The sequence below is a fragment of the Lissotriton vulgaris genome, chromosome 3_1 (genome assembly GCF_964263255.1).
Source record: "Lissotriton vulgaris chromosome 3_1, aLisVul1.2, whole genome shotgun sequence".
NCBI classification, from domain to species: domain Eukaryota; kingdom Metazoa; phylum Chordata; class Amphibia; order Caudata; family Salamandridae; genus Lissotriton; species Lissotriton vulgaris.
The window spans coordinates 2,090,451,863-2,090,471,508 of NC_141689.1; the positions used below are offsets into that span (position 1 = coordinate 2,090,451,863).

General features: G+C 47.1%; 1 protein-coding gene across 1 annotated transcript in view; it reads left to right on the top strand.

Moving 5' to 3' along the window:
* Positions 1 to 19,646, top strand: part of CLOCK (clock circadian regulator) — a 1,177,342-nt gene that overhangs the window by 917,366 nt on the left and 240,330 nt on the right. Inside the window, exon 16 of the mRNA XM_086962635.1 lies at positions 5,953 to 6,053. Coding sequence (XP_086818761.1) covers positions 5,953 to 6,053 — 101 coding nt within the window. The remainder of the gene's footprint in view (positions 1 to 5,952; positions 6,054 to 19,646) is intronic.

Here is a 19,646-nt window from a genome sequence, read left to right on the forward strand (position 1 = left end):
CCCAACCAAGGTTCACGGTGAAGACAGATGCATCACTGCTTGGGAGAGCAGCCACATGGGAGAGGCGGAGGTCAGAGGCCTCTGGTCTCTCTGAGTCCGGGCTCCACATCAACCTTCTGGAGCTTTGGTCCATCCGTCTTGCACTAAAAGCATTCCTTCCCTCTGTCCGGGGAAGAGTGGTGCAGGTGTTCACAGACAACACCACCGCCATGTGGTACTGTAACAAACAGGGCTGGGTGGGGTCGTGTACCCTATGTCAAGAGGATCTCTGTCTCTGGACATGGTTTGAACATCAGGGCATATCCCTGGTGGTTCAACACCTGGCAGGTTCACTGAACGCCAGGGCAGACAAACTCAGCCGCAGGTGCATGATGGATCACAAATGGCATCTTCACTAGTGGTGGCGCATTGTCTCTTTCAGCAGTGGTAAGAGCCTTGGTTTGATCTATTTGCCACTGAAGATAATGCACAATGTCAGCATGACGGTCCTCTACCCTAACCTGTCCAGCCTCCACCTCCTTGCTTGGAGATTGAGCAGCGACAGTTTACAGCTTTCGGCCTTCCTTCCTAAGTCTGTGATGTTACCTTGGTAGCCACGCGTCCCTCTACTAAGACTGTACACGCCTACAGATGGAACAAATTAATGGCATAGAGCGCAGCAAAGGCTGTGGATCCCCTTTTCACCCCTCTTTCTGAGGTTCTTTTGTTCCTTCTTTCTTTGGCCCAGGAGGGCTCTGCTCTGGGCACTCTTAACGGCTATCTCTCAGCCATTTCAGCCTTTTTTAGACTTCCTGATCAGCCTTTTCTTTTCAAGTCTACTGTTGTAAATCGCTTCCTTAAGGGCATTACTCATCACCTCATGTTCCCTTCGAAATGCCTCAGTGGGACTCTAACTTGGTTCTTACATATCTTATGTGCGCTCCCTTTGAGCCTCTACATAACCGTCCTCTCAGGCTTCTGACTTTGAAAACTGCCTTACTGGTGGCCATCACCTCTGTGCGCAGGGTGAGTGAACTCCAAGCTCTTTCTTCCAAGCCTCCCTTTCTGGCTGTTCATCCGGACAAGGTCGTGCTCAGAACTAGACCTTCCTTTCTAGGTGGTTACTTCTTTCCGCATTGGTCAAACCATCACTTTGCCCACCTTCTATCCACCTCTGCATCCTTCAAAGGAGGAAGAGAGGCTCCTCCGTCTGGATCCAAAACATGCGCTTTCCTTCTATTTGGATCGCACCAAACAATTCTGGATGGATGACCAGCTCTTTGTTGGCTACTTGGGCGCCAAGAAGACCATCTCCAGGTGCATCAAATCTTTCTATTCTTTGGCAAAGAAGGAGCTGCCAGTGGGACTGCGTGCCCATTCCACCCGGGCGACGACAGCTACCACTGCTTTGGGATGGGGAAACCCCCTTAATGGCATCTCTCAGGCAGCTACATGGGCATCTCTGCGCATGTTCACCAAACACTACTGCCTGGACAGCCAAGTCCGGAGAGATACCTTCTTTCACCGTTTTATTCTCCAGGACTTTCTGGTGTGAACTTAGTTAGCAGACCCACCTCCGGGGTTGGTATTTCTGGGGTATCTATTCTATGGTAAGGAATCTATAACTAATTGTCTCTTTCAGATGAACAAGTTACTTACCTTTGGTAACGAAATATCTGTAAGAGACATATATTGGGTATAGATTCCTTACCGCCCGTCCATCCTCCCCTTCTGCGAAATGAAGTCTAGGGTTAAGGACTTCCTTTCAGGGCCCCTATTTTGTGCACCAGTGGTCAGTGTCTTGCATGGCTCTGCACTTCTGGCATGGAATGTTGTGTAAAAGAACTGACGTCCATGCGCAAGTTTGGCGTCTAAGTAGCTACTGCAACGTCATCCGGGCGACCACGCTGCCAACGACGAACACGGAGCCGACCAACACCACCTTTCAACGTGCAGGGGTACTGCTGACGAAAAATTCCCTGGATCCAGTCTTACGCCTAGGGTTAATTCTCAGGTAAGGAATCTATAACTAATCCATGTCTCTTACAGATATATCGTTACCGAAGGTAAGTAACTTGTTCAATAGCACTAATACACAGTGAGCCCCGTGGGGGGACCAAAGCATATACTAGATAAGTGGTGTAAGAACCATGACTCGAGTCAAGACAATGTTGAGAGGATGCAGATTTGCTGGGACCCCAAGGAACCACCCAAGGTGAGTAGATAGGGATGCCATGGAGGACGGGTGCAGTGTGGGAACATGACCACATGCTCTGTACAATTCTATGGGAGAGTAGCGGTTTAAGTTTTAAAGTTTAAGGACCTTTCCTGGTGAACTTCGAAGAAACCCTGTGGAAGACAGAAGACTGGAGAGCCACCCCACCTGTAGATACCAAGGTACCCAAGTTACCTAGCCCAGGGAAGCCAGGTGCATAGGTCTGAAGTTGCTTTGGAAACCACCAACGAACACAGTGGAGGACTTCAAAGAAGATCTGCTGCTGGAAGGAAGCATAGTGTCCGTTGGAATCCAAAGGTGGATTCTTGTTGTAGAGTACCTGAAAGCAGAGGGGACAGAGTCTGGGTCACTTAGGAGTGACCAGGGGCTCGGTAGATGAATGCCCACCGATGGCGGGTGCTTCAGGTGCATTGATCTAGTTCTTGACTCAGCAGCCACAGGGACCAGTAGACATTGAGGACGACTAGTAGCTGGATATGAGCTGTCCCACGAAGGATGTCAAGCCTTGGCAACAACAACCCACACAAAAGGTCAAGGATGTGTATGATTCGGACCAGCAAGATGGAGGAGACTCACCACAGCAACCTCGATTGACAGCCCATGGAGCACTCTGTGCAAGGAGACCAAAGTTCTTGGTAGCAAATGGTGCCAGAGGTTCGGGCTACTCGGAGCCCAGTGCACTTGTTTGGAAAATGCCAACAAGTATATGCACCTGCAAATGTACGCGGTGCACAGGAGTTCTGCTATTGCAGCCCCTACGAGGGATTCTGACTTCAAACTTAGTGAGAGCGCAGCTCAGACATCGAGAGACGTAGAAACCCACCTCCTATGTTGCTGGACCCTTTGGAGTTCGAATCAGCAGACCAGTCAGCAGTGTTGAGGTGCCTACGAATGCAGGGGAGTGACTCATTCACTCCAAGGGAGATATCTTCGGTTGTCTGGACAGTGGGGCGCTTACTCCCAGTCCCATGTCCTTGGTCCAGTTTTTCACCAGAGCAGGAACCAACAGCCCCCAGGACAGGCTTGACCTGGACTATGCACAGGGACACCAAATGTGCCTCTCATGCAGCCTTTCAGTTGCTGGCAAATGCACCCACCCAGCTTTAATACACTAATGGCCATATGTATCAAGGCCAAATAGGTTCGCAAACGCCGAAATTCACAGAATTTCAGAGTTTGCGGACTCATTTTCGCAAAATGGTATGTATGAAAGAATTTGGGTGCAAAATAAGGAATTGCAAAATTTGCGATTCCTTATTTTGCGATTGCATTTAAGGAATTGCAAATTTTGTGATTCCTTAAATGCAATGTATTAAGCAAAAACAAATTCCAAAATGCCCTTAAGGAATCTGGTGGTAAGTTGCGATTTCCTTGAAAAATGCACATTTCAGCATTTTTCAAAGTGCCATGTGACACACATACATGCCCTTAGGACATGTATGTGCACCACATGTGCACCCATACTTATTTCAAGGGTGCAGCAGGGTGTCCTTTGGACACCCCTGCACCCTTGAAATTATTCTCAATTTGCGATTAGCAAATTGGGAATCGCAAATTGAGAATGAATTCCTATTCCTTCCTATGGGCCAGGAGGCCCATATAAATGAATGGTAAAGTATTCCTTAATTGCGAATTCGCAATTAAGAAATATCAAGTAATCGCTAAACAATTACGATTTTCTTGATACATACCAATTAGCGATCAGAATCGCTAATTGGTATCTTGATACATATGGCCCTAAATCCTGTCTGGGAGGGGGTCACACCTCCCTGTGACAGAATGCCTATAGTTCTGCCTTCCCCTTCTTGAGCTTGGATTAGCAGCAGGAAGTCAGAATTGTATCTCTGGTCGGCAGAAACCATTTTGTGCTTTCCGGGACTAGTAGGGTGGTACCGGGAACAACAGGGACCCCACGAAGCTCACTTCTGAGGGGTGGAATTATACCTTCCACACCTGTTTCCATTGTGGGGGTATGATTCCAACATGTTTGATACCAAACACAATATAGTTAGTTTCAGCCGTTTTAGAGTTGGTCATCACGCCGTTGCATAATGTCACTCTATATGTCGTAAATGGCTGCCTCACTAACAGTCCGGGAGAATAGACCCTGTAGGCTGCAGGGGTTTTCTGCTCATGCAGTGGCACCCTCTCACTTAGAACCAAGCACCCTGCCCTCAGGATTGTAAAGGCCTGCAAGAGGGTGACTTATAGGTTTTAAGTGCAGTGACCCTTAGATATAGTAAACCTATATCTCCATTAAGTGATGCATGCACCAACTAACACAAGCAGCAATGGCAGACCTGTAGGTTCCATTTTACATGGCCTCTCATGGGTGGCATAATACAGGCTTCAGCCCATGGGAGGCCTCTGGGGTACCTATGCCCTGGGTACAGAGGTACCGCAAACTACGGACTAACAAGGGTACCCCAGTATCCAATCTGGAGTGTACCAAAGTACATAGCATAACAATTTAAGGAGAAAGCAGATAGACTGGGGTCCCGATTAGCAGTATCCCAGTCTGACTATTCAAAAACGGATTACAATCAGCAAAAAGTTGGGGTAACCATAAAAAGCTGAACCTACACTCCTACATTTATCCTGTGGAGAAGTTTCTAACATTTGAGGAGGCTAAAGAGAAAGTTGGTGCCACTGCACGGCGATTTCTACAGTTTGCTAAATTGGCGTGCACAGCTTGGGAGATCTGGACAGATTTCCCGTACGTACCGCTCTAATCAGAAACACTGGAGGTGTTATTGGAGGAAGGATAGAGGTGACAACTGTTTTTCTGTGTTTATCAGGCGCTGGTGGCAGATTGACTACTAACGTTACTTAAAGCACAGCAAGTGAGACTTGAGACTTGCGAAATCCCTTGACGGACAATTAATGGACACAAGCATACACCCAAGTCCAGAAGGTAGCCAGTAACGCCAGATTTAAGCTCACACACTTCCACTATCTTCACTGAACCTATCTGACGCCTGACAGACTGCACAAAATATATCATACTAGACCATCGACATGTCCATAATTTAAAGAACATGGCACTACATTTCTCCATATGACATGGGCGTGCAGAGCGTTAACAGAATACTGAGAGGAGGTGGTCGGGAGACTTGTAAGAGTGACTGCGGTGAGCATCCAGCTCCCAGTCCACCAGTGCTGCTGGGCACGATATCTAAACCCAACGGTGTAATATGCAGTATACATTTGTAAAATGTGGGCTCCTGCTCACAAAACACTGTATTGTAATACAATGGTTATCCAGTGCTGGGCCCACGGCTGCATGCAGCTTTGGGACATGCTGGAGTGGGCCCTAGCAGAAGAACCACACCGTAAACAGATATGAACGGAAGAGAAGGTCGTAGGATTACCTCAGAGACTGGGCAGACATGATGAGCCAATTAGCAGGTGATAAGAAAATGGCGTAGGGCAGCCTGGTCCAGCGGGTAGGAGGGGAGCTGGAGCAGGGGACTTGAGCAGGTGCCAGAATGCATATTGAGATCTTAGCTGGCACGGGCGATGCTGCCTGGTGAGGTGGGATGGAGAAACACTATTTGTATTGTCAGAGTCTCTGTAATGGCACTGCTTTCTGTGGCTGTCCCTAACGTGTGCATGGGGAAGTTGGGTTAAATTTGCGCTGTAAGTTTCTTGAGAAAATAGTTAAAATAAACATGATTTTAAAAAAAGAAATGTTACGAGACAGCTTCTTTCAACATGTTCCATTTGATACATTATAGCTACTCCAACTAGGATCCCAACAGAGACCGGCACCCCACCAAGGCAAACTTTGTCATCTCATGAGAAAATGGCACAAAGAAGGTCATCAGTCAGCAGCCAGGTAAAGTGATCGTTGTATCAACAACTTACTTTTTAAATTCTAATAAAATATTGTTGTCACTTACTGGATGACCTCTGCCAGGTATTTGGCCTATGATGCTTGATGCATTAGACTTAGATTGTGTGTGTAATCTGTGGGAAGGTGGAGTATTTATGTGGTGATGCTGGTTAGGCTTTACCATGGAATACTCTCAAATATGGCCCAGCATGGGCAGCCAGAGCACAGGAAAGGCTTGGGCAACCAGGTCAGCAACGTCTAAGGTAGCCACCAGGGTGCATGTCACATCCTCTTCGACACAAGACTCATGTTAGTGGTGATGAGGCACATTGTTTGATACCAAACCTGACAAATTAAGACGGTACCATAATGGAGCTGTCAACCTTGAACCGCGGGTTTGACCAGATGGCGGGCTATGGTATCCTATGGACTGTCTCACTTTAAGTGTCCTTAAATGGAAAGACCACCAAGGGACATATAAGTCTGCAATTACATGTCCACGCCTTTAATATAATGCACCTGCCTCCTGCGCTTAGGAGGCCTTCCTAATGCATAACTGGCATGTATTAAAAATGGTACATTTGCCACTCATGGTGAGGGCAAAGTCCAGTTTGAACTGTTTGCACTGCTCCTGCAGTCTGCAATGGGAGGCCTATTGCCACTTGTTTACATTGGTCACTCTGGGTGGCACACACTGCTTCAGCCCTGGTGACCAGGGGTCAAAGAAGAAAACTCAGAAAACTGGCCTAGGACTTGCCTGAAGTCAGCTTGCTGTTGGTCAGTCAGATAGCCTGATATATCAACACCATCTACTGAACCATCTTTTGGGTTGTTTGACAGTAGGTCAGGGAGAGGAGTTCACTTTCCTCCTCCTGGCCTCCATCAGTGACCATGAGCATGATCATGTCAGCTCTGTCTTTGTGTGACTTGAGGTGATTTACATGGAGGACTGTATGAGGACTCTTAGGGGTACCTAAGTCTACCAAGTAGGTGACTTCCCCTTTGTTTTCCAAAATAAGACAAGGCTTAGTCCCCTTGTCCTGAAGGGCACTGGGAGCCACAGGCTCCAACTCCCACACCAACTGACCTGGCTGGTACTCAACCAGTGCTGACATTTGGACATACCAGTGCTTGATAAGCTCCTCGCGGCCTCCAAATGTTTGTTCTTGTTTGCTCTGAGCCATGTGTGAATCCAGGCCCAGTACAGGGTCCACTACCACTAGAACAAATCTGTTCCTGGATGCAATTTAAGGGTCAAGGGCCCTACCCTGCCAAAGGGAGTCCCAACCACCGGAAGTGGAATTAAGGGAGAATTTGGTTGTGTCCCTGTCTTGACACTAGCTTTAAAGCTGTCACAGGAGCGACACAACTTCTTCACTTTTTTAGACATATGGGGCCACAGGCCTCGAAAAATTGCCTCTCCCACTCGCAATTGTGAATAAATGTTTATCAGGTCGAGCTATTTTTAGCACCTACTAGTCCCATCGGGTGAGTAAACTCAGGCTTGAAAGGAACAAGTGTTCTGTTCATGCAGAAAGTGAATGAGCAATAAAGATGCCATTAAATTTTGGTTTTATCTAGACACATTTGCTGTCTGTTCAGGGAAAGAGGTCAAATGTCAGTTTGTCTTTTAACTATTTGCTGATTGGGAAATGTGGTTTCTTTTTCTCTCTTACTAGAGTAGGTGGTTTTTGACAAGTTAGCTGTCTGAAGATGTCAGCTATTTTTCTCTAACACACAACATTTAAATAAATAGCCTCTAAATTAATATCACAAATATTTCAAAATATATCAGGAATTACAAAATCTCATTTCTTTAAGACGTGTGACGCAAACAAAGAGTTGAATGGGAGCAAAACAAACCAGAACCCTTTACTTGGTGATGTGCAAGTGACACATATTTGCAAACTCTATTTCCAAACATTATTGTTTGTACAATAAATTGCTTTAGCAGTAAAGCTGGATACAGTAGGAACGTCTGTGGCCATTTCAATGTAATATCTGCTGATTACAAATGACTGTGTGCTACCAATTTATGCTTTAGTTATGTATTTATTAAAAGTGATCGTTTTTTAACATGATTTAGGAAACATTCCAACCCCCCCAGATTGAAAATGCTGTTAATGAACTAAGAGGCAAGTCAGGGGTCATGTGGCTAGATTTGTATTATATATATATATATATATATATATATATATATATATATATATATATATATATATATATATATATATAAGAAAGTTTAGTCTATTAAATCAAACAAATTAAGATTTTTGTACAGCAGGCATGCTGAACTTGCACATTTGAAGGTGCTCTCATATGTGATAATGAAGAAAATTGCGGCTCAATTAAATTATTTGCCCACGATCACATCATTTGAAACAAGTTAATGGGTCAAGAGCATTACAAATAGGCTGAGTAGATTATTTAAGTCACTAGACCTGTAGGTCTTGTAACATATTAATGATTTTTCAAGGCCTGGTCCAATAAAAATGGGAAGCCAACCTGTCCCAGGTTTTGCTTTGCACCAAAATGTCCAGCTAAGAGGATGCCATGTGCTATGGTCAGGATAACCTTTTTGTACATTTGAGGAACCACCACTCTCCTGGCTACCCCTGGTTTGTGGTCCCTGGCCTCAGTGCAGAGAAGCCCATCTTCTGAGTAGACCTCATGGGTGCCTCTGACATCTCCCTCTTATTACTTTGCAGCTTGCTGCCTATGGCCTTCAAGGGTTGAGCATGTCTTTTGTCCTTGACATAGGCCCTCTTCTGGATGATTCCCTTGTACATAGGAGCTTTGCCAGGTCATGCCAGACTCCTTCACCTGCAGTTCCCACCTCAGGCGCCAGTGCATCTCCCTCAGGAGAACTCTCCCCCTCGTCCCGTGACCTCTTTGATGCTGCTTTAGCAGATGTCTTGTCCTTTCTCTTGCTTGAGTGCCTTGGTCCATTATTTCAGGATCCAAGCTCCCACAACTTCTCTATTGTGCTGCTTGTGGTAACACACACCTTCTCAGGGGGGGGGGGGGGCGGGGGGGGTAAATTTCTTCATGAGCCTTCCTTTCATCTTCTGCCCAAGCAGAAGCCTCCAGATAATTTCCCAATAGCCATTCCATTATATCCAAAGCGATTTATATTTCGGCGGATGGGATATTTGTCACAGTTGTGACGGAGTAACCCAACCGCTGAGATCTTAATCAGGCCTTTAGTCTCTTGGTAACTTGGTGAATAACAGCAGGGATCCATTGGTCTGGTGAATTTCAGTCTTGCAACCACCATAGTGACACTGCCAACTTTATCCCCCAGAGCCTCTACCTCAGTCCCATTGATTAATTTAACGCCTTTGTCAGTACTTCTCCAGACTTGGAGGTAAGACAGCCAGGACTCCAATATTCCCACCACCCAGGGAAGCCTCAGTGTTGCCTATGGCCTCTCCAGAGTACACTTACACTTATATGTTGGCCAACCCCATGGATTGTCCACCACTGGGGTACTTTTTGGTGCATGCTGCATCTCCTCTCCTATATCCTGGCTGATAACAGTCATGACATAACCCGAAAGTCTTTGCTGGGTCCCAATTCTAACCCTAATACCCTTTGCCTTTGGTCTGGGTGAAGTCTCAGGCAATGCTTTCCACAGCTTAGGCTTCCAATCGGTCAGTGCCAGCTCATTGCTGTTGATGTATTACCCATGCCTTGTGGCTCATGGATTGGAAGATCATGTTGACAGTTAACAATTAATTTTGAGACAATTTTGCTCAAACCATCAACGATGGTTTGGATATGGTAAAATTCATCATCCACCTTGGACTGGAGACCCTTGACTGCTTGGGCAGAGTGGTTGGCGCTAAAGTGGTGTTTTGGTTACACACTTGGATGAGATCCATGAGCTTCTCTGGAGATGTGCAAGCCTCCCAAATGGCATACATGCCATTTGATACGTCTCGCCTATTTCGCAAAAAGGCTGATTAATCATTGGAGCGCTGTAAAGAGACCCGGGCCACAGCACGTTCCCAAGGCCTTTCTATCCTTGTGTCTCACAGCAAGGGCCACTCACCTAAATTCCCAGGACTTCTTATCAGGGCCCCCCAAGTTCTAGTGGTAAGGAGCATTATTTCAGTGAGGAGAGGTGTTCTGAAACATGAACACACTTTTTTCAGACAACCATATATGAATGCTTTGCAATCAGCCTGAGGATGGAGTCTTTAATGAAGCATACCAAATAGGAATTACTATAATAAATGTAATAAATGTAAGTCCATGTGTCCCTTGCGAACTGATCCCTGCGCTCAATCCTGGGCATCCATCCTTTAGCCTCTGCTCAGATGATACTGGAATCCCAACTGCCCTTAACTTTGTGTTAGTTCCCACAACTACTGTTTCCTTTTGCCTAGGCTTTCTTATTCAAACTCATATTGCTAGGGTGTCCTAGAAGCACCCATTTATTGTACTGAGATCTGTGTAATGGGCCAGAATAGCTGGAGCGTTAAACGGCAAAAAGATGGTCTTAGTCAGAGCAATGGAGGTGCCGGCTGATCGACATTGTTACAAGGTTCAAGATTGTTGGAAGCTGTCTCAAAAGACAGAGTTCCAAGTGGGGTTGCTGGCCCCCACCTTCCAGAAGATGATGTCCAGGTTATTCTTGTCACAGACGGTGAGGCTTAGAACCCAAGGAAGGCACTGATGGAAGAGACAGCTCTCTCTCAAGACGAATCAATGAAGCCAAGCAGGGGACTGAATTTGAAAGGAGTATTTATAGTCTTTCATGCAAGTGTTAATCTGGAGCCTTCTTGAAGAATATTAAGCTTTTTCCTGTCAGTTTGAAGGCTGTCTCTGGCAGGAAGGCTAGTGAAGTAAACGTACACATTAGACACTTGAGCCTTCCTGGAGATTACTAAGCATTTCCTGACAGTTAGAGGGCTGTCTCCAGCAGGAATCTGGGTGAAGAAATAGAAGGTTGAATAAAAAAACATAATGGGAACTGGATACCTCTCCACAATATTGAGTGTCAATTGGAAGGCAGCCTGTGGCAGGAGACTGGGATAGGAAATATAATTCATTAATTCTATGGAAGTGCAGGTGAACAATTAAACATTCAACAAGCATAGCAGGCAACCTTGAAGTCAGTGGGAAACAGGCTTTTAACTAATCAGTACCACATGTTTGTTCAAACATAAATTCCAAGCACTTACATTTAGTTAAACAGATCTTGAAACAGTGCACACAAACTAAAGTAGATCGCATTGCTGCAAAAAGTGTACAGCAGAGTACTTGTCGCCTGCCCAACTAAAAGTCTGTGAAATGTACACAGTAGAGTACATGGCTCCTTGCCAACTAGAAAACTGAACAGTGCATGTAATGTGTAATGTAATGGTGTCTTGTCAAGCGCATGTATCACCCCGCCATGGGTAATCTCAGCGCTGTAGACCGCTGGGGAACCTGTCCTGGCTTTCCCTGCTGGGTATCTCCAAGGTGAAACCAGGCATCCCCAGCGTATGTGGGGGGCTGTTGTGGAGATAAGGCAAGCTAATGCCCAGAGTTGCAGAGTGTGAACCCTGGTTAGAGTAGGTACCGAGGCGAGAATGATCAAGTCTGCTGACCCTGGTCCACGACCCTGCCGCGTCGGGAATTGAACCCTGGTCCCGGGCCGTCCTCTGCTTCCGGGTCTGCCACCTCTAACCAGTGAGCCACACCACTCCACATCGCATAGCAGAGTACATGGCACCATCCCAGCCAGAAAACAGTGACAACAATGGGAAACACTTAGCACAGGGAGACTGGTGTAGGACACCACCAGAAAGTATCCTTACCAGTTTCGCCCCTTTCAAGGCTATTTCAGAGGAGTGTGTGTTTTATGTTGTGATGTTAAGTACTGGATTGTATGTCATTTTCATGGGCAGCAGGGCACCCAGTAAACATAGAAATTGCGGTGCACTAAATGAAAAATATATCACTCCTTTAAAACCTTCCGCCTATACGGTGATGTAGTCTAGTAATTATTAAATTACTGCATTTAACAATTTTTTGTTTAGATCCTTCCAGATTAAATTATTCAACAATACCTATCAGGATACAGTATTGAATGCATGTTATTTGTGTGCATTATTCCTGGTTAATTGACTTAGCAGTACACATTATTGTTTTATTCTAAGAGTGGTGTAGGGATAATTTCTTTGGTCCTGAAGAGAAGCCAAGGGGATGGCTTCGAAACATGTAGACTAGAGAAGTGGTAGCCCATCACAGCATACAACCTCCACTCCCCTTTTTTAACAATACCAGCCAGAAGGAGTATTAAATATTTGTTGTCCACATAGCCAGGTATTTTTTAACTTCACTGTTCTCACTTTGACCCTTTCACTCCCACATTAAGCATAGTATATTCACTCCTAAGTGCTCCCGCATCTTCGTTGGTCGTAGCATGCCCTGTCCCACAATGGGCGGGAAAAACCCAATGATGAAGCATGCCACCAAGGGACCTTTTGGTGGGTGAGGGTTATTTTAACAACACATTGTGTTTCCCTATATATTGGTAGGGAACACCCACATCAGGAACAGTGGTAAATATACTTTGGAAGGATATTATCATTTGTTGTGTTCAAGTTGGATTCTTTTTGGTTTTTCATGACGTATACAGGAGGACGAGTCCACCTTCTGTTTTCACCTCTTCACTTCCTCTCTTGTTTATTAGTACTATTTAGACAGTGTGCAGCTGTGAGAGTTATTTATTCTTTTCTTTAGGGCGAGCCCTGCCACCAATCTTGTTTGTGCCTTCCCTAACTAATCACACATACCTTTGATCTCATGGACGTGAGATTAACACACACTCTTGATCATGGCAGAAATCACGGTTCTTACTTTTTCTAATGAAGAAGTTGAGAGAAACCTAGCCACCATCAGCCCTTTCGAGGGGCTAAACACCTCAGAACCCTGTCCTGATAACAACTGCGACCATCTGAACCTACCCAAACCAATGTTCTCCCACAAGAGAGGAAAGAATTTACGAGACATGGAAGTGCACACGAAACCACGTGCACCCTCATGAACTGAGCACCATTTTCCCGCCAGTAAGGGGTCACCACCCTTGCAGTCTTTGCATTGTATGCCATTTGACCAAAAAAAGCAAAGATATCAGATTCACCAACTGCACAGAGTGGGAATGCTGCTCTACCAACTGTAATAGTAAGAATGTAATATACATGATCTCTGGTGGCCATCAGAGCTCAATCCTCCTCCTCTTCCAGTCTCTTCTGCTAGGAATCTGGGGTCCGAATTTGACTCTACCCTCTCAGGCAAGGCCCAGATATGCCAAGTTTCCTCGTCATGTTTCTGGAAACTGAAATGCCTGCAGAGATACCTTCATCTCCTACCAATGTACTGTAGGAAAACGGTGGTCCACGCATTGATCACGTCTCAGCTAGACTATGCTAACATCCTGTTTTTGGATCTCCCAGCCCACTTCATTAGGAAACTACAGATTATCCAGAATGCGGCAGCCAGGCTCATCAGAAATGTGCCACTCCGCCACCACATTTCCCCCCATCTGTGTAGCCTGTATTGGCTGCCTGTTAAAAGGAGGATATAGTTTAAGGTGCTGACCCTCGCCTATAGAGCAGCTTGAAGCAGAGACTCCAGAAATACCACTAGACTGGGGCTTTAAGATTGAATTACCGGGAATGCCTTGTCATTGCCCGCTTCACAAAAGCCAGTCTTGGCAGACGATCGTTACCTGTTAAAATCGCGTCTCTTTTGGAATTCCATCCTGGAGCACATACGGAAAGCCAAGTCAGAAGCCTTATTTAGGAAGACTATAAAGACCTGGCTTTTTGGCCTGCCTTAAAGCCATGCTACCAGCCCTTACCTCTCTGCATCCACTGCTAGCGCCGGGACACTACCGTTGGAGGTAGCCGTGCGCTCTTTAAGCTGTAATAATAATAATAATCACTTGCCCATGCCAAATGCAGTACATTGGAATGACAACACACCCAATTAAAATACGCATTGGTGAACATAAGAGCAATATCAAAAGCAAAAAAACAACAGCAAAAATGGCATCCCATTTCTTAGAGGTCAGTCACACTACTGAGAAAATACATTGGACAGTCATCGAACAGGTGAACAATGCAGAACTAGATGATGGATTAAATGATGATATCCCCTGGGGACAATTTATGTATGATCCCGTCCTAGAACTGGTTCTAATGGCGATCACAGCAAGCCATTTTTGGATAACCATTTTTTGATAAACACATCAGTCATACATAGCAGGTGTCACCACACTAGGACCCCTGATGGGCATTTAAGTTCCCACATTTACATACCCTGGGGCACACGTTATTTATTTATGTGCTCCTTCGGTGTACACATTTTGGGACAATGGTCTCCTTAGGGATACTAATACATTTGGCATGTAGGCATTACAACTGAGTGGTTGCGCTCCTATTTCGAAGTGATCCATCTTTTTCGCACCCTTATTTTTCAAGGTCTATGCAATAGACATGCAGCAGAACAACTTTTTACAACTGCCCTACTTCAGCAGTTTAGACATGCCATCATAATGGTTGAAAGCAGTATATTGCATTTGACTGCACTCCCATGATAAGGTGACCTACTGGTAGAGCCTACATGCCCTTCAGGTCTGCGTTATTACAGGTAAGCGGACCAACTAATTTTTAACAGCTCTACAGCACACAAAACTATCATCATTTTGTGATCACATGTAACGTTGAATTTAGTGAGGCTCCAATGCTATTGATAAACTCACACACCGAGGATGATTAATAAATATTTACTCGGAAGCTGCCACGTTTCAGCAATGTGGGTTTCCGTTTACAGGAGGCCATTCTGTGTAAGTTTACGTTCTAGCGGAGGCACGGGCCGTCACATTGCAATAATACGGAAGTAGCCGAATCCATAGGAAGAGTGTGCCTTCACGGGCGGCCATTTTGGGTTATTTTGACATTCTAGCTCTTTTTATCCATTGCGCGCGTAAAAGCGGAAGCAAGGCAATACTTAAACCGGCACCAAATATTCACTCCTCGTTCATAGGAGCCACGGAGAGGTAATGTCCAGAGCGAGCGAGCAGCTTTGACGTAGTAAGTACGGCATAGCCGGCCTCCTTACACAACAAGCATTTTTCTCGAGATCTTCCCTCTTCAGATACGATAAAGATTGCAATAACTTATTTTCCATTTCCTGCAGTGTGTGACTCCAAGCTCTCATCCCCTCCTGTGATAATTGCTCATGGGGCTATAGTGTGGTAATAATAGTGTATGTTAATCTTGTTTTTCTACACTTTTACTTGTAGGGGCATCACTGCATTTCACCTGCATTTTATAATCATAGCAGTGGTTGCCTGAATCTAGGATATGGACCAACATACGGAATTTATAGTGTGTTTGTTTTATGTTGTTATGTTAAGTACTGGATTGTATGTCAATTTAATGGGCAGCACGGCACCCAGAAAACATATAAATTGCTGTGCACTAAGTGAGAAATAAATCACTCCTGTAAAACCTCCCACTTTTACGGTGATGTGGTCCAGTAAATATTAAAGTACTGCATTTAACAATGTTTTTTGTATATCCTTCCAAATGAACTTAATCAACAATGCCTATCAAGGTTCAGTATTGAATGCATGTTATTTGTGTGCATTATTCCTGCTGGAAGGATGAAGCAGTACACATTATTGTTTTATTCTAAGAGTGGAGTAGGGATCATTCCTTTGGTCCTGATGAGAAGCCAAGAGGATGGCTTTGAAACATGTAGACTAGAGAGGTGGTAGCCCATCACAGCATACAACCTCCAGTCCCCTTTTTTAACAATGCCAGCAAGAAGGCATAATAAGTATTAGTTTTCCACGCAGCCAGGTATTTTTAACTTCACTGTTCTCACTCTTATCCTTCCACTCTCACATTGCACATAGTATATTCACTCCTAAGTTCTCCAGTGTCTTCGTCGGTCATAGCACGCCCCGTCCCGCAGCGGGCGGGAAGAACCCAATAATGAAGCATGCCACCAAGGGGCCTTTTGGTGGGTGAGGGTTATTTTAACAACACATTGTGTTTCCCTATACATTGGTAGAGAACACACATTTCTTGAACAGTGGTAAATATACCTTGGAAGGATATTATCATTTGTTGTGTTTAAGGTGGATTCTTTTTGGTTTTTCATAACGGATAGAGGAGGACGAGTCTGTTTTCACCTCTTCACCCCCTCTCTTGTTTATTAGTACTATTTCAGAGTATTGGCACATCTCCCATCTGGAGGCCCACAGCTCCGAGAAGGAGCAACGGTTCATTGAGGTATTTATGAGGTACCATGGCTTCTCAGTGCTGGTTCAAGACCATTTCCACATGTAACACAGTTTAATGCTCCCCTACCAGATTTTAATCAGTCCCTCTTCACTTACCCTCAACTTGATAGGTCTCACCTGTCAACATCGCGTGGGCTGTACGCTGGGGGTTATATAGTGTACAATAAAGAGAGCTCGGAGCCAAACCATTGCTTCCCACTCATTAGCATCAATGTCATTGTTCTTTGCTACCTCCTAATTGGCCAGCACGAATCAGGTGTCACTTCCCCAACATCAGCCTCCCCAGTGTTTTCAAGGTCTAGGTCATCAGAATCAGCAAACTTTTCAGTCCAGCGCCGCTCCGGCATCCGCTCCAAGCTGCTTTGGTTTACCCTTAATGGCACACAACTATCCTGTTGGAGGCTGGATTAAGTACATCCTCAGGGGTGGCAAAATAGAACATACAACAGGTGGGTCATCCAGATCGTCCAATGGTGTTACGCCCTGCCATTCCTTTTCGACCCGAGGCATTTCCTACATGCATTTGAAAATCTTTCGAAGGAGCACTTGTCCAAGAAGTGCAGACTCTTTTGGCCGGTCTGCCCAGTCTTTTCAGGACTGGGCAGGTGAGCTGGGGAAGCCAGTGGTTTGGACACTTCGCCCGACACTGGATTTATCTCCCCTCCTACTGTGGCTACAGAGGAGGGGGGCTGCCTATAGTGTGGTGTTGACGCGGGCGGCCAAGGCCTTGGCTCTTGAGCTCCCCGTCGTGGCCGTGAGGACTAACCTCCTCACTGAGGGTATTAAACCGCAGGCAAGCTCTTCGGAGCCTCTGCTGCCGCTTAATGAGGCCTTGACTGACGTTCTTTTGGGCACTTGGTCCAGGCCCGATACAGGTCTCCCTGTAGATAGGAACGTGGCCAGACTCCACCGCCCGGCACAGGGCGACCCTTGCTTCCTGTCCACCCACCCCACCCCTGAGAACCTGGTCATCCAGGCCTCTAACTCCCAGACCGCATTCCCGACAGCCCCGCCTGATCGGGAATCCAAAAGGTACGAACAGTATGGTAAAAATATGTTCTCATTGAGTTTAGGGTTGCTGTCAGTTAACATAGCGTGCCTTTTGGGCCATTATACCCACTCTCTATGGGACACGGTCGCGGACCTGCTGCCACAAGAGGCTCGGACTAAACTCGCCCAAGCCCTTGCGGAGGGTCAAGATGCGGCACGGTATTCCATCCGATGTGGGTTGGATACAACGGACTCGCTAGGCAGGGCGATTGCAACGACTGTGGCGTTCACCGCCACGCCTGGCTGAGGTCCGCCAACTTTTCGGCTGATGTCCAGAACACCTTTATGGACATGCCGTTTGAGGGCCGTCGCCTTTTTGGCGACAAGGCAGACAGTGCGCTTGAGCTCTTTAAGGACTCCAGGGCTACGGCCAAGTCTTGGGCCTGTCGGCCCCGTGCCAGCAAACTGCTGCCTTTCGCTCCTTTCGTGGCCAAGGAAGGGGCGCCCCCACACGTCCTGCCAGCCACGGGCTGCAGGCTAACATCCAGCGCGGTGGCGGACGTGGAAACTGCCGTGGCGGTGCCCGGGGACAATGGCGAGGCCAGTCCACATCCACCCCCGCAGAATCTGCCTCAAAGCCCTCCTCGTCCGAGCTTTCAGGCCCATCTGACGCCAGTGGGAGGCAGGTTCGCCATCACCTCTTCAACTGGCGCACCATCACATCCGACAGGTGGGTGCTGCAAATCGTCCGAAGGGGCTACTCCCTCCCCTTCGAGACGACCCCTCCAGCCATGCCACCGCAGTACCACCGCGTGTCGGGGGATCACTTGCAACTTCTGCAAGAGGAAGTATCGGCCCTCTTGCCAAGGGGCTATCAAGCGCGTTCCTGGGCCAGAAGTAGGGTGTGGTTGTTACTCCCACTACTTTCTGGTTCCCAAGAAGGGCAAAGGGGGCCTACGCCCTATCTTGGACCCGCGGAATGTCAACGGCTTCCTCCGGAAGGAGAAGTTCAAGATGCTGACTCTGGCTCAGGTCTTGGCTGCCCTGGACCCGGGAGACTGGATGGTAGCGTTGGACTTGCAGGACGCTTATTTTCACATCCCCGTCCTGCCGGCCCACCGGCGTTACCTGCGGTTCACTGTAGGCCACGAGCACTTTCATTTTACTGTGCTTTCCTTCAGCCTTACCAGCACCCCACAGGTGTTCACGAAAGTGATGGTGGTGGTTGCGGCTCATCTGTGCAGGTTAGGGGTTTCAGTCTTCCCCTACCTCGACGACTGGTTGTTGAAGGCGGGCTCACCCCAGACAGTCGTCAGCCACCTCCAGACTACGGCCGACCTCCTGCACCTGCTGGGGTTCTCCAGCAATGTGCCGAAGTCACACCTGTGTCCCTCTCAGAAGCTCCTCTTCATCGGAGTTGTTCTAGACTCAGCGCAGTTTCGGGTTTATCCTCCCGAACAGCGGGTTCTGGATATTCAGGCTCTGATTACGATCTTTAAGCCTTTATCTCAGAGTCTCGGTCAGGTTGTCGCTGCGGCTTCTGGGGCTGATGGCCTCCTTCATCCTTCTGGTGCATCACGCCAGGTGGCAGATGCGGGCTCTGCAGTGCGACCTGAAGTTTCAGTGGGCCCAGCATCAGGGCAACTTGTCCGACCACGTCTTGATCTCAGAGGGCACTGCAAGACAGTTGCAGTGGTGGCTCACGGACCGCGATTGGGTCAGCGGCAGATCCCTCACCCTACCCAAACCGGAGCACGTAGTTGTGACCGATGCATCCCTCCTGGGCTGGGGGGCCCCATGGGAGAGGCGGAGATCAGAGGCCTCTGGTCTTTGGCGGAGTCCCGGCTCCACATCAACCTTCTGGAGCTGCGGGCGATCTGGGGGAGTGTAGTGCAGGTGTTCATGGACAACACCACTGCCATGTGGTACTCTAACAAACAGGGCGGGGTGGGGTCATGGACCCTGTGCCAGGAGGCTCTGCGCCACTGGCAATGGCTGGAACATCAGGGAGTGACCCTGGTGGTTCAACACCTGGCAGGTTCCCTGAATGCCAGGGCGGACGAACTCAGCCGTCGGTGCATGATGGATCACGAACGGCGTCTGAACTCGGACGTGGCGCAAGGCCTCTTTCAGCAGTGGGGAGAGCCTTGGTTAGATCAGGGCTCGACAAATCCAAAAAATGGTACTAGTCCTGCTGGTCTAGTACCATGGAAAATCCCCTCGACCTGACTGCAACCCACTTGACCTCCGTCTCTGAAAACGGAGCAAAAGTGACAAGTTAACAAGATTTAAAGGCA